Source organism: Globicephala melas, chromosome 3, assembly GCF_963455315.2.
Source record: "Globicephala melas chromosome 3, mGloMel1.2, whole genome shotgun sequence".
Taxonomy (NCBI): Eukaryota; Metazoa; Chordata; class Mammalia; order Artiodactyla; family Delphinidae; genus Globicephala; species Globicephala melas.
In genome coordinates, this window is record NC_083316.1 from 31,837,864 (window position 1) to 31,854,685 (window position 16,822).

Sequence of the window (16,822 nt, forward strand, 5' to 3'; positions counted from 1 at the left end):
GTCCTAAATAATCACATTTCTGTGTTTTTAGTTAAGAGGGTCCCGGACAGGGCTTCCCTGGTGGCGCAGTGGTTGAGAGTCTGCCTGCCGATGCAGGGGACATGGGTTCGTGCCCCGGTCCGGGAAGATCCCACATGCCGCGGAGGCGGCTGGCCCCGTGAGCCATGGCCGCTGAGCCTGTGCGTCTGGAGCCTGTGCTCCACAAAGGGAGAGGCCACAACAGTGAGAGACCCGCGTACAGCAAAAAAAAAAAAAAAAAAAAAAAAAGAGGGTCCCGGACAAAGTAACATGACAATTTTGGTTTGGTAGGTTGGATGGGCTGTGCTACGAATCAGATCATTCTCTCACTTCTGCTCTGTTCCCTGTGGAAGCTGTTGGGGTCTGTCCTTGTGAATACTGGATTCCAAAAATCCATGAAGGTCAATCACCTTATTCCTCTTCCTTCTTCCTTCCCTGTCCACCAGAGATCTTCCTAAATCAGATGTAAGAGTTTGGCAACATTTTTCACGCCACTATGGCTCGCAGGCAGTTTCTTTACTAATGCTATGCTGAGATGCAAGGAATAAACCATTCTAGCATTTTCTGCCCTAATCAGCGAAGAGGTTCTCCATGGGCCATGTTGGAGAGTAACTTACAGTGTCTTTTGTTGCCTCATATGTGGCTTTTTCTACCACAAATTAAATTAAGGAAGTCCTGAATTTCACACACTTTTTGCCTTTGAATTATTTGGGATCGATTTTTCACTTGTCCGGTTTAAATCATGGTGGTGTCTGTTTTGCCTGGTGCTTCCCCATCTAGTGCATTGGGGCACTTTGGTAGTTGATTTATTTATTTTTCCTAACATCTATATTGGAGTATAATTGCTTTACAAACTTTGGTAGTTTCTTTCAATTACCATTTATGGTGCAGGGAACCTTAATAATCTGTGCCCACATCGTGATCATTTATTAGCATGGGATGTTGAAGGACAGTGAAATATTTTCCCACTGAAGGGAACAGAGAATTTGCGTTGGAGGGAAGGGCAGCACAGGGCTGTGTCATTACTGGGGACCTCCATTTGCTAGTGGACGGCCACTCTCCTCTCAGGTGCTGGAGGCGTGAGTACAGGGAGCCAGGTGGTTAGTTCCTTTAGCGAAGCATAAAGGCTACTAGCTTTAAAGGCTCCAGTTACTTTCCTTATCCATCACTGCATTTGAGATCTGAGTGAGTGGCCTAATTTAAATATCATTCTGACTGTTGATTTAGGATTGATACCAGGTCTAGAATTCCGCCCCTCAAAGGGCAGCTTCCCACCATGAGAGTTGTTCGGTGTTGGGTTTTTTTTTTTTTTGAGGCCAAACTTAGTTTATTTGGGGTTTGTTAGTTCTGCAGGCCAGGAGACACAGATCCAAGAAGCACTTGCATTGTGTTCCCTGGTGTTCTGACTTTAAACAACAGCAATGCTTATGTACAGCTGTTCCCTCCCCACCACCAGCCCATCTTCCCACCATCCCCCTCATGCTAATAATTTTTGTATTTTCCTGTTTTTTGTATTGTTGATGGATACACTGGTTGTTGATTTGGACCCAGTACAACATCGAGCAGAGGTCATATTGAGGCTAAGAATTATCTAAGGAAAAGAAATTTGAGAGAAGAGCTGGAGGAATTCGTGGAAAACTAGCACTTAACACCATTAGCGAAAGTAACATTAACTATAGACCAAGCTGACCCCATTCTTTATTTTTCTAAAAGACAGTTCTTTCTGCTTTCATAGTAGAGAAAATAACAATAGCAACATGTGAACAGACAGTTGTTCGTATCTGTTTACACCTTTGATTCAGGTAGTTCTCTTTTCAAGGTAAAGCCGCTGGTGAAACCTCCTTGTGTAACCTACCAAGGCTGGAGATGTTTGAGGGTAGAGTTTTGCCTTGTCGGTTATACGGTCCCCATAACACCCAGTCCAGCCTGATCCCAACAGAGGAGAAAACTAAGGCACAGAGAGGTTTGTGGTGCTGCTTTTTTTTCTTCTTCTTCTTTTTCCTGTCATTTATTCATTTGACAAAAGATGATCATACCTGCCTATGCCAGATGTCAGGAACAGGAAAAGAAAAAACACCTTTGACCTTGAATTGTTTACGGCACAGTTGAGAAAGTCCAGGACACACAGAACAACGCTAAGAGGACAATTTAAGAAAAACTGAGACGGCCTCACCCTGACCGTGTCCACACAGAGCTCTCCCTTTTCCTGCTGGGGTTGGGTGGTGGAGGACCTGCCGCACCCAGAGGAGGGAACTGCCCTTCTCAAGGCAGCTCTGTTTCTGGCTGGAGCCCCGGGCCCCCCACAGGGGTGACAGCCACATGCAGTCTTCCCAGGTCATCAGTCTCCACGTGTCCCAGAACAGACGATGCCAAGAGAAGCCCTTGTCTGAACCTCTCAGGCCTGAAATCAAGGACAGACATAAGGTCCCCCTCCAGTTAAGGGTCAGACAAAGCAGCTGAGAGAGGTCGCTTCCATCTGGACCGTGATCTCCCTTTCATAGGAAGGTCCCTGTAAGGCACCCTCACTCATGCCTCGGACTGTTTTGTTCCCAAACAAGCCACAGGAAAAGCATGTTGACCGAGGCTGTCACAGCTGGACCAGGGACTCTGAGCTGCCTCCTGGCCGGCACTGGCCACGCAGGCTGCACTACGTGCTCTCACCCTGGCTAGGGTTCTGCCCGCAGCCTCTCCAGCCCCTTGCTTTATGGTTCCATCAATGGCAGGAGAAGGCAGAGTAGAGTAGCAGCTCAAGCCTGGAAGGAGGCTTGGAGCGTGAGTCAGTGAGGGATGAGCTCACTTCTCAGGAATGAATCAGTGATCTCAGTTGGACTGCTGTGGAAATGCCAGTTTTTTGTAACATACTAATGTCTGCCAGGGCCCAATTAAACTTGCCACTTGGATGAATGAAAACAGCCCAGACACAGTCATCACATTTTTAAAAGTTGCTGAATTGATGCATTCAGCGAAAAGTTTTATCTCCTCCACAACGGGCCTATAAAGACCACAAAGCACAACTTGTGGTTGGACAGAATCCACACAGAGGGTGTCTGGGAAAAGCAGAGCTCACTGCATAGTAACGAACGGAGGAAATCCTTCAGCACAGACTGTGGGCTCAGGTCCAGGCATTGTTCCAGGCATGGGGCTGTGAGTGCTGAGCAAAAATAAGGAGATGATCCCACAATGCAGAGTATCCTAGGCGTGAGGAGTGCAGGTCGCTGGCACGGGGCTGTGGGGTGAGATTAGGCCTGACCTTCTCCAGCACCTTGGAGGAAGGGCAGTTGGAGCCAAAATAGGAAAGAAGATTAAAAGCTAATTTAGCATGGAGGGTGAGGAGGAATGTCCCAGGAAGATCCAGCTGGGGTGAGCAGAGGTCCTGAGTGAAAGGGGCTGGGAGCTTTCAGGCCTGAAAGCGCGGGGCATGTGGGGCGGGCAGGACAGGGCTAGACCACACACACACCCAGGGTCATGCCCAGATGCTGTTTTATATGCAGGGAGCGGTGAGAAGCGGAGTGATGAGCTCTGATTGGAAGTCTTAAGGAAAGCTCACTGCGGCCACACAGTGGAGAGAAGTTGGGAGAACTGGAGGTGGTGAAGTGTGACCAGTTGGAATGGAAGCGAGCAGTGGGGTCGGTCCAGAGGAGAGGGGCCTGGAGTGGGTGGTGACCGTGGTGACAAGAGAAGTGGCCGAATTCCCAAGAGATGGGGGAGGCAAAATCCAGCCGGCGGCTTGTTGACGTTACAGCGAGGTCACCAGGACGACAGAGTTCCTTTTATTTATTTATTTTGGTGTTGGTTCTTAAATAATAATTAAGAAAAGGTACCTGTGATCGCTCGTATTAAATAGGAAAAGTTGCATGGATCAGGACCACAGAACTTGTAGTTAAAAATGTATGTTTTGGGGCTTCCCTGGTGGTGCAATGGTTGGGAGTCCGCCTGCCGATGCAGGGGACACGGGTTCGTGCCCCGGTCCGGGAAGATCCCACATGCCGCGGAGTGGCTGGGCCCGTGAGCCATGGCCGCTGCGCATCCGGAGCCTGTGCTCCGCAACAGGAGAGGCCGCAAAGGTGAGAGGCCCACGTACTGCAAAAAAAAAAAAAAATGTATGTTTTGTAATCTAGGGTTAAAGGAATACGATAAACCGAAATAATATAAATGTTTTACAAATGGGAGTTCTGCTTAGCGTGAGAAAGGACGTGCACGACTAGAGGCCTTTCAGGTGGACGAAGTGCTTCTCCTTCCGGGGCTGTGTTTGGCTCGGCCAAGGCCGCTGTTTAAGGTTGGCAGCCTGGGGAGGGGAAGGCACAGGTGGAGGAAGGCCTCCGAGTCTGGTTGCGTGTGACGTGTGTGCCGCCCCCCTCGTCTTCACCGTAGGACTTGCCATTGGCCCTTAGAAAATGGATGCAGACTCAGTTTTCCCCAGGAAGGGCAAGATTTTTGTTGTCCCTGTCTCCCAGCTGTGGGTGCAGAAAGCAGGCGTCCTGGAGGGGCCCACTGAAAGCATGGGTGCCTGGAGCTGTGGTCCACGAAGAAGAATGAAGCCCAGTCCCCGCTTTCTGGGTGCCCTACTTGAGTCAGAGGCATAACCACAGATGAAATGCCACCAACTACCCCCAGTATGCAGGGGAGCTCGGGCAGAGGTGGGGATGGGAGGAAACCAGAGGAGAGAGCAAGAAAGACTTCATGAAGAAGATGGGGTATAATAGGGGCTTGAAGGTTGGGACTAATTCCCAATTCAGAGGGAGAGTTGGGGACGCGAAACCCGGAACGCCGCGTGAGCAAGTACTGTGGAGTAAAGCATACAGCTCTTCCCGAAGTGTGGGGCGGCCCACTCTGTCTGGAGACAGGAGTCCTGCAAGGGAGAGGCAGTTGGAGTCATACTGTAAATGGCCTTGGACGACAGGGTCAGGTGTAGAAGGAGCTGTTGAAGTATATTGCGTTAAAGAATGAAAATACCACTGTCTAAGAAAGATTAAGACTAAACGCTGTGCGGGAAAAGCAAATTACAGTACAACTTGGACAAGGTTCCCAAGAGCACAGTGTAGGGCGTTCCCATGAGATTGACATCTCTGGGGACTAAAGATTCTGAAGGTTGGAGCTCAAGGGAGGGGCGATGGTCCATGTGGCCACCGTATCTGAAAAGACAGGAGACAAAAACCAAAGCAATCATTGGGAGCCATCTGTTGACGTCTGGGAGACAGTGGAATTCCTGGGAACCATGAAGGACTGCCAGCTCTACTGAGATTGGGCCAACTTGATCTGATGAATATTAGAAAATTCTCATCAATCTTGCTTATTTTTAAAAGGGTGCCTCAATTAATTCTCTAGTGTGCAAGAATCTTCTTAGCACGCTCTTGTGACCAGCACTGTGTGCATACCTTCTTTCTCTGATCTTTTCCCCCAAGACTCCAGTAGCTTCTGTTTTCTCTCTCACTTGAGCCCTCTGGAATTGGAGGCCCAGAGGGGTTGGGAGCCAAGTTTTCGAAAGGCAGGAGGCCAAGGCTGGTTCTTTGCTGGGCCGTCAGAGCTCGGAAGCTGGCTGGCTGAGAACAGACTGCATTTGTCCATATCCTGGAGTTACAGTGGACTCTTAGGTGTGTGCTTTGGGCTAAGTCCAGCCAAGCCATTTCCCGGGACCACACGGCTATATGTTTCCAAGTTTTTCTCTTTATTTCTAGGAGAACTACAGCACCACTGTGAAGCGGGACCAAGTCCTGCATTGGAGCTGGGAATCCGAGCTCCCTCTGGAATGTGCGGCACACTTTATAAGAATGAGGAGTATGGTGGATGACGCCAGGATTCCCAAGCCAGGGTTCTGGAGCAACTGGAGTTCATGGGAGGAAGCAGATGGTGAGAAGTGAGGTGATAAAAGAGTGCAGGGGTTTACTGTCTAATATTTCTCGGGGACCAGTAGTCAAATAGTGGAAGTCCCTGTTGAGAAACTCTGGGTAGACACCAGCATTATTTTTCTTTGGGTCCTGTTGGGTCTAAAAAGCATAGGTGTGAAACTTGCCACCAGGAGACAGAGGTCTAAGGACTTTCCCTCTGAATTTATTCATTGAGGTAATGACGCAAACTCAGACAATTTAGTATTCATTTTCCATAGGTGTGAAGTGTGTATATTATAGAATGCTAAGTGAACAAAACAGGACATAAATTGTACATATGTTTTTACTAGAACAACACAAAATGTGTATTCATCTAGAGCAGAACTTGGGAAGCTTTTTCTGTCAAGGGCAAGATAGGAAATACTTTGGGTTTTACAACCCTACATTCTCTATTGTGACTATTCAACTCTGCCATGGTAGCATGGGAGCAGTCATAGGCAGAGTGTAAATAAATGAGTGGTTGTGTTCCAATAAAACTTTATTTACAAAAACAGATGGTGTCTGGAATTGGCCCATGGGCCATAGCTTGTCAACCCCTAATGTAGAGACAAGGGAGGGAAATATGGAAAACTGGAAGCAGTTCTTCATTTGAGATCATGGATAATTATGAGAGAGATCATGGATAATTATGTTTAATTATTAAAATATCTCTTAATTTTGATTATTTTGTTATTAAAATTTAGCATTTTGCACAATTTCTTCAAATGCTTCAGCTAAGCTATAGGTTAGTTGTAAAGCACCGGCATTTGGTGCTCTCAACTATATACGTTGACAGATTATCTGAAATTCCTGTCAAGAGAACCGTTCCTTAGCTAAGTGTTTATGCAAATGTATTCATTCAAACTGATAGCATGTTAACTCACGAGAGGCCCAATGATTAATTTAATACTAATAATAGAATCAAATCTGCATTCTAGTCACTGCTTTCAGCACTATATGTATTAATTTCATCTTCACATCAGCCCTATGAAATACATATAATTCTTATTCCTACTTCACAGATGAGGAGACTGAGGGGCAGATAGCTTTAAAAAAATCCCATGCAGGGCTTCCCTGGTGGTGCAGTTGTTGAGAGTCCGCCTGCCGGTGCAGGGGACGCGGGTTCGTGCCCCGGTCCAGGAGGATCCCGCGTGCCACGGAGCGGCTGGGCCCGTGGGCCGTGGCCGCTGGGCCTGCGCGTCCGTAGCCTGTGCTCCGCGGCGGGAGGGGCCACGGCAGTGAGAGGCCGGCGTACCAAAAAAAAAAAAAAAAAAAAATCCCATGCGGGGTCATCAGGCCACGAAGTGGTAGAGCCAGAATTCTAACCTGGACAATCTGGCTCCAGAGGCCATTCTCTTAACCATCACATCCTATTGCTGGAGACACACTTAACAGAAAAAATAGAGATTAAAAAGGTAGCAATAGAGAAAGAAAGAACAACATTATCAACAACTTTCATACAGTGGACTAGGTTTATCAAAACTATAACTTCCAAACTAACTCAAGAATTGATAGAAAAGCTGATTATTCCTTAAAAAATTTTTTTTATTGAAGTATAGTTGATTTACAATATCCTGTAAGTTTTGGGTGTACAGCACAGTGATTCAGTTATACATTTTTTTTTCAGATTTTTTTCCCTTATAGGTTATTACATAATATTGAGTATAGTTCCCTGTGCTATACAGTAGGTCCTTGTTGGTTATCTATTTTATACATAGTACTGTTTATATGTGAATTCCAAACTCCTAATTTATCCCTTCCCCCCCACCCTCCTTTCCCCTTTGGTAATCATAAGTTTTTTTTTTTTTCTGTATCTGTGGGTCTCTTTCTGTTTTGGAAATAAGTTCATTTGTGTCTTTTTTTTTTTCTTTTAGATTCCACATATATGTGCTATCATATGTTATTTGTCTTTCCCTGTCTGGCTTACTTCACTCAGTATGATAATCTCTAGGTCCATCCATGTTGCTACAAATGGCATTATTTCATTCTTTTTTTATGGCTGAGTACTATTCCATTGCATATATGTATCACATCTTCTTTATCCATTTATCTGTCAATGGACTTTTAGGTTACTTCCACGTCCTGGCTATTGTAAATAGTGCTGCAATGAACATTGGAGTGCATGTATCTCAAATTATGGTTTTCTCTGGATATATGCCCAGGAGGGGGATTGTAGGATCATATGGTAGCTCTATTTTTAGTTTTTTAAGGAACTTCCATACTGTTCTCCATAGTGGCTACACCAATTTACATTCCCACCAACAATGTAGGAACGTTCCTATTTCTCCACACCCTCTCCAGCATTTATTGTTTGTAGACTTTTTGATGATGGCCATTCTGACCAGTGTGAGGTGATACCTCATTGTCATTTTGATTTGCATTTCTAAAATGATTAGTGATTTTGAGCATTTTTTCATGTGCTTTTTGGGCCATCTGTATGTCTTCTTTGGAGAAATGTCTATTTAGGTCTTCTGTCCATTTTTTGATTGGGTTGTTTGTTTTTTTGATATTGAGCTGCTTGAACTGTTTGTATATTTTAGAAATTAATCCCTTGTTGGTTGTTTCATTTGCAAATATTTTCTCCCATTATGAGGGCTGTTTTTTCATTTTGTTTATGGTTTCCTTTGCTGTGCAAAGGCTTTTAACTTTAATTAGGTACCACTGGTTTATTTTTGTTTTTATTTTCATTACTCTAGGAGTGAAACCAAAAAAGATAGTGCTGTGATTTATGTCAAAGTGTGTCTTGCCTATGTTTCCCTCTAGGAGTTTTATAGTATCTGGTCTCACATTTAGGTCTTTAATGCATTTTGAGCTTATTTTTGTGTATGGTGTTAGAGAATGTTCTAATTTCATTTTCTTACCTGTAGCTCTCCAGTTTTCCCAGCACCATTTATTGAAGAGACTGTCTTTTCTCTGTTGTATATTCTTGCCTCCTTTGTCACAGAATAAGTGAGCATAGGTGTGGGTTTATCTCTGGGCTTTCTATCCCTTTCCATTGATCTATATTTCTGTTTTTTGTGCCAGTACCATACTATTTTGATGACTGTAGCTTTGTAGTACAGTCTGAAGTCAGGGAGCCTGATTCCTGCAGCTCCATTTTTCTTTCTCAAGACTGCTTTGGCTATTTGGGGTCTTTCGTGTTTCCATACAAATTTTTTATTCTAGTTCTATGAAAAATGTCATTCGTAATTTGATAGGGATTGTAGATTACCTTGGGTAGTATAGTCACTTTGACAATATTGATTCTTCCAATCCAAGACAGGATATATCTTTCCATCTTTTCATGTTCTTCTTTGATTTATTTCAAGGCTGATTATTCCTAATCCCCAAAACACTGATTCTCAACCATGGCTGCACATAGAATCACCTGGGGACCTTAAAACAAAATCCCACACCCAGGTCACTGCACTTGGGTGACCTTAGTGATGGCAATTTTAGAGCCCTGGTGGGCCAGCAGCCAGACTGCAGGGGCCTAGGTGAGCAGGGGGTGATTGACAGCTGAGCGATGGGCACAGGCAGGTCCTGGGGGAGGCTGACTGTGGAGGAGCGGGTGGAGAGGAGGCTGGAGGGAGGCATGGAGGACGGTGAGTTTGCCTAAAATGGCAGAGACCTGAGGATTCTTATGTGCTGATGGGCCACACAGACGGAAGATGGAAATGAAAGGAGCTCTTTGGGTGAATGGCATCTGAGAAGGTGGAAGAGGAGTGATCTACAGGACAATTTAGAGATTATGAGGGACACGTGGCTTGGGAGCTGGGCAGACCTGGTGGGTGTGAATGTGGCTTTGCCACTTGCTGGGTGAGTGAACTTGGGCTCAGTCCTGTCCACCCCATGGCTGTAAGGTGGTAAGAATGACAAGAGAGAAGATACATAAGCACTTAACACAGGGCCTCCCACGTGGCTGGGATTAGTACAAAGCAGCTACTGCTGTCCTGATAACCTATAAGCAGGAATGACAGGATCATCCGCAGAGCGGCAGTCACGGTGCCGTCTCCATAGTAAGAACGAGAGCAGTGGTATGATCGCGGCAGTAGGAGGGATGGTACAGAGGATGGTTTTGCACACACCAAAGTTTATAGATCTGCTGTAGAAATTTTAGCTTCCTGTTTTCTCCAGGAGGCAGAAAAAGCTAAAGCTATCTGTTGAGAGTGAGGCAGGAGGGGGCTGGTTTGACTTTTGTGTCCAAGTCTAACTGAGCTGTCTTCTTTTATCTTGCAGCACAGAATTTGCTTGGACATGATCCATTGTTTGTCTTCCCTAAAGATAAGCTGGTGGAAGAAGGCTCCAACGTCACCATTTGTTACGTTTCTAGGATCCATCAGGACAACATATCCTGTTATTTGGAAGGTGTACAGATATATGGAGAACAGCTTGATCGAAGCGTGTCTGCGTTCGAGTTGAAGAACGTGTCTTTTATTAGGGAAAAAGGGACAAATGTCTTCTGTAAGGTGGACCAGGGAGGAGTTTTGGGAGGCATCGTTCTCTTTGTCTCAAGTGAGTGTCCACATCTCTGTGCCCCCCTCCCATTTCCTGTGGAATAGATCAAATTTCCTTTCCCAGAAGACAAGGAAACGTTTCCACTCGTGGCCTCAATTTTCTTTGGTTTCCCAAGTCTTCTAGGAGAGACTCTGGCAAAGACAGTCTGAAGCAATCCTTGTCGGATTTCCTGTTGTTTTCTTGAGTTTACTGACAGTTTTATTCCTAGGAAGCAAGAGCGTTCGGGAGAAAGTTCAGGTCATGACCTGGACCACTGGGACGATGTCCTGCTTTGCGTTAGCCATGCTGGAATGGCTGCAGGCTGGGAGAGGGAGGAGAGGGGCTGCAGGCTGGATGGCCCTAGAGAGGCAGCCGAGGTGGTGGCCGGAAGACCCAGGTTTGGCTCTTCTTGCCACGGCTGGGAGTGCCTTCTCGGCCAAGTTTCCCAGCCTCTTCAGCTCAGTGTTCTCCTTTGTGAATGGGCCCAGTAATTGCTGTTGTGAGGGTTACTGCATACGGCCAGGGCCCCGCCCCGGTATGGTGGCTGCACGCAGTAGGACTTCTGCAGATGAGGCCGCTGCTGTTCTTAACTGGGTGCAGAGGTGTCAGGTACCTCCATGGGTGATGGCGAGGGGAGAGAAGGCAGCGTTTCACTTTCCCTGTAGGTCCCAGTGTGCTCACCCAGTGGCCTCCCTTCCCCTGCACAGTGGGGCGGTATCTGCAACTCCTCCCTCCCTGCTTCCCCTGCCAAAGGCTGTTTCTGATCTCCCAGACGCTTGGTCACCTGTGCCTCTTGGCGTGGCCTCCGAGAACTGCAGTGCCTCGGGGACTTGGCGGTGCTGCCCGTACATTTCTTGGAACTCTCAGCCTCCAGCTGCTGAGTTTAGCGGGGTCCCCAGATCTGGCTTCCCGGCATCCCAAGCACAGCCCAGGTTCCCAGTAAGCCAGGGCATCTACAATGAAACACCAAGCAACGCTGACCCCATTCATTCATTGTTCTGTTCACTCTGTCTGCATGTAGCGGTACTGTTGAATGCTGCTAGCAGGCACTGGGGCTACAACTTCCATCAGGCAGACAGAGTGCAGACCACATGCAGTACACATCTGCCATCCTCGGTGATACCCCAGCAAAGCACCAGGGAAGGAAAGAGTAGGGACCAAGATGAGGTACCCGCAGTGTGCCTTTCTGGAGCTGCTGATGCGTTGGCCCCCATTGAAGTAATCTTTTCATTGTTCAGAGCAACTCTGTGGCCTCAGACCCCGAAGAGAACTTTCCATTTCACTTGTCTTTCGATAAAGAGCTTCAGCTAGGTCTTTCATCTGTTTTTTCCTTGTACGGACAGAAGTGCTTGAAGAGCCCAAGGACTTTTCTTGTGAAACCCAGGACCTCAAGACTTTGACCTGTACTTGGGATCCCGGGAGCGACACTGGCTTGAGTAAACAGCCTTCCCAAAGCTATACTTTATTTGAATCGTAAGTGAGCTTTGGTTACATTAGTGATGGATTCTTCCTTGTTTAAGGTACTTGTGACAGTGTTACAGAAAAGTTGAACAAATATTTTCAAACCACCTGCCAGGGTCAGGAAGAAATCTTTAAGTGGTCTCAGGTATACAATACTTTCTACCTGAGTTTTGTTAAAGGACAATGTAGCATAAAAATGATAAGAAAGGCTGTTAATGGTGAATCTTGATATGAAAATCGTTCCATGTGGTAATCTAGGTCTACCTAATTTCTACCTTTTTAAGAGTATCCAAAGTAAACTAAGGAAAGTTTTCACCACCCAAGAGGAGAAGTCAGCAATTCATCATTACACATTTAACCGCACAGGTCAAATTTTTTGAAACAATATTTTCGTCATTGGTATTTGTTGGTGATGGATCGATGCTGTTGTGTGGAACATAGTTTGAAAGCCACTGAGTGTGTCTCAGGGATACTCAGTGGATTCAGGGATACATGTCTGCATTGACAAAAATGTAAACCCTGAAATTGTTGTGTGGTGTTGTTTCTTTTTTTTCTTTAAGATTTTCCGGAAAAAAGACGCTTTGTAAACACAGAAACTGGTGTGATTGGCAAGTCGCTCAGGACTCACAAGAAACTTATAACTTCACACTCCTGGCTGAAAACTACTTCAGAAAAAGAAGTGTCAGTATTCTTTTTAACCTGACCCAACGAGGTGAGACTTGAGTGTAGCCCACTGTGGCCACGAGCGTATCTATGTTTGACACACTGTGTGATCAGGTAAATGTGCCGTAGATTTTCACCTAATTCACATCCCAAGTGAAGGTTTTAGTTTATCACTTGTTTGTGCCAAGTTATAAACTTGGGTGCGTGCATGACTTGTGGTCCCCATTATTTGTTTATTTTGATAACGTAATAAACACCAACGAGCTTACCTCAAGTTCAAAATAGAAATCTGACAATAACTTACTTCATCTCCCATCCCACAGCCCCCTCACCCTGCTACTTCCACTAAGATAACAGATTTAAGTCATGTGTGTGCATGTGTATGTATTCTCATTGTCTTATGAAACCCCCAAAATACTGTTTTTATTTTGTTTTAATGTATAGGAGACATCAAGCTAGTAATTGCTTTTATACAATATTAAATTGCTAATATTTACCCATATTGTTGAGTGTTGTTGTAGTCCATTTTCACTGCTGGAGAGTATTTCATTGCATAAATATACAGTGTTTTATTCATGCATCTCTTTTGGTGGATTTTCAGATTGTCTTAAGGTTTATGCTCTTGGATACAGCATTTTGATATATATATCCAGTACACACCTAGAGTTGTAGCTGTTTTTCTTGCGTATATACCTATATACCTAAGAATGGAATTGGTGAGGACTCAGAAAATGTGAATGTTCTTCAACTTACAAGATAATGCCAAATTCGCTTCCAAAGTGGTTGTACCAGTATATTCTCTCCAAGTCGGTTTTGTCACCCTTTGCATTTTTGTCAGTTGAATGGATGTTAAGTGGTATTTTGCAATGGTTTGGACCTGCACAACCCTGAAGTTGAATATCTCTTTCTATGTTTTGACCACACCCCTGCCTCTCTTATGAAATGCAGCATCTTTAAACTCGTTGTTCATTTTTTCTGGAATTCTTGTACTTCTCCTTTGCCTTCTTAATTCTACACCTCATTTAGATTTCAACTTAATGATCACTTCAGTCACCTAATTACAGGGTGCCACCAATGTAGCAGGCACTGGGCACCCAGCAGTGAACAGAGTTGAGTAACTGCCCCTAATGTGTGTACATGCTAGTGTGTGTTTGGAGAGAGGGTTGAGAGTGGGGCATGGAGACACACAGTAAACATGTAAACAAGTTAATAACATAATTTCAAGCATCGCTAAGTCTTGGAAAGAAGATAAAATTCAGGTGACGGGTAGAGAATGCTGGGGTGCTGCTTCAGTTGGGATGAGGGCACTGAAGGATGAGGAGGCAGAAAACATCTATAACATTTGGAGCAAAAGAACAGGATTTGAGGGCTTCCCTGGTGGTGCAATGGTTGAGAGTCCACCTGCTGATGCAGGGGACACGGGTTCGTGCCCCGGTCCGGGAAGATCCCACATGCCGCGGAGCGGCTGGGCCCATGAGCCATGGCCACTGAGCCTGCGCGTCCGGAGCCTGTGCTCCGCAGCGGGAGAGGCCACAACAGTGAGAGGCCCGAATATCCTTGTGTCTTTCCCGTGAGAGAAAGGAGATTGGAGTGGTAGGCAGTGGCCAGGTCACATAGCAACTGTGGAAGTGCGTAAGGTGGAAGGTTTTTTTATTTCAGATATTCTATTTTTCGGTTCTAAAATTTCCACTTAATTCTTTTTTAAAAAAAAATAGTTTCTATTTCTCTGCTGAGAAGTGTTTTCCTTTTATTCATTTCAGATGCAGTTACTTTTTGGTTTTTTAATAAATTTATTTATTCATTTATTTTTGGCTGCATTGGGTTTTCGTTGCCGTGCGTGGGCTTTTCTCTAGTTGTGGCGAGCTGGGGCTCCTCTTCGTTGCGGTGCGCGGGCTTCTCATTGCGGTGGCTTCTCTTGTTGCGGAGCACAGGCTGTAGGCGCACAGGCTTCAGTAGTTGTGGCACATGGGCTTCAGTAGTTGTGGCTTGTGGGCTCTAGAGCGCAGGCTCAGTAGTTGTGGGGTACAGGCTTAGTTAGCTGCCCCACGGCATGTGGGATCTTCCTGAACCAGAGCTCGAACCCCTGTCCCCTGCATTGGCAGGCGGATTCTTAACCGCTGCGCCACCAGGGAAGTCCCTGGATGCATTTGCTTATACCTCATGGATCTGTTTTACACTCTTTATCTAATTTTAGCATTCTAAGGGAGTCATCTTGAGGCGTGGGTCATCTCAAAGTTGACATCTGCTGATTGTCTTTTTCCTCGAAAATTGGTGACATTTTCTCTTTTTTGGTTTTGTTTTGTATGTCTGATCATTTTGGATTGTATCCTTGAAACTGTTAATGTTACGTTGGCTAGACTCGGGGTTCTGTTATATTCTCTTTGATGGGCCACTTCAAGTTTTGACTCCCCTCTACATTCTTGCCTGCTTTTGTTTAATTTTAAGAGTCGTCCGTTTCTTCTTGTATTTGTTCCGAGTTTCTAATATAATCAGTGAGAGAAAAGGCTACACTTGGCTACTCCATCTTGGCTGCAAGTCTGGTTTTGTTTGCCATTTTCTCAGAGATAAATAAAAATGCTTATTGAACAAATCAATATAAAAATGAACTGCCAAAAAAAAAAAATGAACTGCCTATTTACCAGTCCTTTTGGATCTGTGCTTGAATTGTTTTCATTTTTTCATTTTTTTTTTTTTTTTGCAGTTCATCCAATGACTCCCTATAACTTATTACCTAAAAATGTTGGTGCCACAAATGCCACCATGACCTGGAAGGTACACTCCATTGGAAACAATTCCACACTTTTGTGTCAGCTTGAACTCCTTGCTGAAGGAAAAGTGATACAAGTAAGTGTTTAACTTTCTATTTTCAAGAATTTCTTTGTGTCTAAATAGAGAGACTGGTGAGTGAAACCTCTTTAAACTCTTATTCCTATGTGTGTTCAAATGATATGGGTCATCTGTTTAAAAGGTCCAGGAAATTAATCATAAACTTTTAGAGTTTAGAGATTTTTTTTTCTCAAAGAAGAACTAGTCTTACTCCAAATCAGGTCTTACTCTGTGTGTGATTTGGCTTTGCAATGAAGTATGCTCACCAATACTTCTGTCTTCTTCTCCCCCCCACCTTTTTTTTTTTTTTTTTAATTAAGCAAAGCAATGTTTCCATCAAGGTGAATGGTGAGTACCTCTTAAGTGAACTGGAGCCTGACACAGAATACGTGGCCCGAGTACGCTGTGCTTATACCAACCACTTCTGGAAATGGAGTGAATTGATCAGTCAAAAATTCAACACAGCTGAAGCTGGTACGTTCCGCTCCCTGACATCCCAAGGGTCTAAACTGACTGACAGGAGACGGGTGGGCTTCTCTGAGAACTTTTGTTTGTGCCAAAAACTCAGGGGAAAGTATAACAGAGGCTTGGTACCATCTTTAAAAAACAACAACAAAAAAACCCTAAATTAAATGCCTAATGAAATGTGAGTGGGAAGATATCTACCTCAGACATTTGCCATCTGAGTTATTTCTACTGAACATTTTCTCTCTGATCTTCAATTTGCCAAAGTGGTTTCTAAGCTAAAGGTATTGCTGGATTCCCCTTGGATCTGGGGCTGTGTAAATTAGTATAAACTTTTAATTCAGGACTGGGGACAAACAGTAGCGTCTGTGCTGAGGAAAGCACTGATCTCATGCTAAACAGCCTCGGGCTGTGTTTGGAAATGTAATGGTATTTGGAAACTGAATCATCATTGTTAAGTTTTTGGTTCCCTTGACAACAAACTGGGAGCCTTCTCATCATGCTCTCAGGGGTCGTTTCCTCAATAATGACTGAACAGAGACTTTTTGCCCCAAATAACTATGTCTTAGACCTCATAAACCTCAGGAGATGAGATGGCCCAGCGTTGCTTTCACCTCCTTCCAATCCCAGATGATAAAGTCTTACTGTTGCCCACTTTACACATGAAACAACTTGGGCCCCTAAACTGGGGAGACATGCCTGGTTTGCAGAGTTAATGAAGGGCAGAGACGTGACAACAGTAACCAGGGCAGTTACCGCTTCTCTACGTGTTTAGTATGTGCCAGACACAGCTCCGAGTGCTTGCAATGTTTTCCCCTCAAATCCTCCCACCATGCAGTAGGTCCTGTTATTATCCTCACTTGATAGATGAGGCCGCGGAGGCCCAGGGAGGGTGAGGAGTTTAACTGGCCCCGCTAGCAAGGGACTGAGCTGTGACTGTAGCTCAGGCCCAGGCTGGCTGACTCCAGAGCTCCCCCCTGATCTGACCCAGACTGGCATCTGCATGGTCTGTCTCTCGGGGGTGTCATTACAGCCTGGAGATCTTTGTG

At 45.2% G+C, this 16,822-nt stretch overlaps 1 protein-coding gene across 1 annotated transcript in view; it reads left to right on the plus strand.

Annotated features, from left to right (window-relative positions):
• The window catches only part of OSMR (oncostatin M receptor), a 57,581-nt gene that overhangs the window by 24,218 nt on the left and 16,541 nt on the right, over window positions 1-16,822 (plus strand). Inside the window, exons 4-9 of the mRNA XM_060295413.2 lie at window positions 5,694-5,865; window positions 10,101-10,376; window positions 11,702-11,831; window positions 12,380-12,531; window positions 15,184-15,326; window positions 15,629-15,782. Of these exons, the coding sequence (XP_060151396.1) occupies window positions 5,694-5,865; window positions 10,101-10,376; window positions 11,702-11,831; window positions 12,380-12,531; window positions 15,184-15,326; window positions 15,629-15,782 (1,027 nt within the window). The remainder of the gene's footprint in view (window positions 1-5,693; window positions 5,866-10,100; window positions 10,377-11,701; window positions 11,832-12,379; window positions 12,532-15,183; window positions 15,327-15,628; window positions 15,783-16,822) is intronic.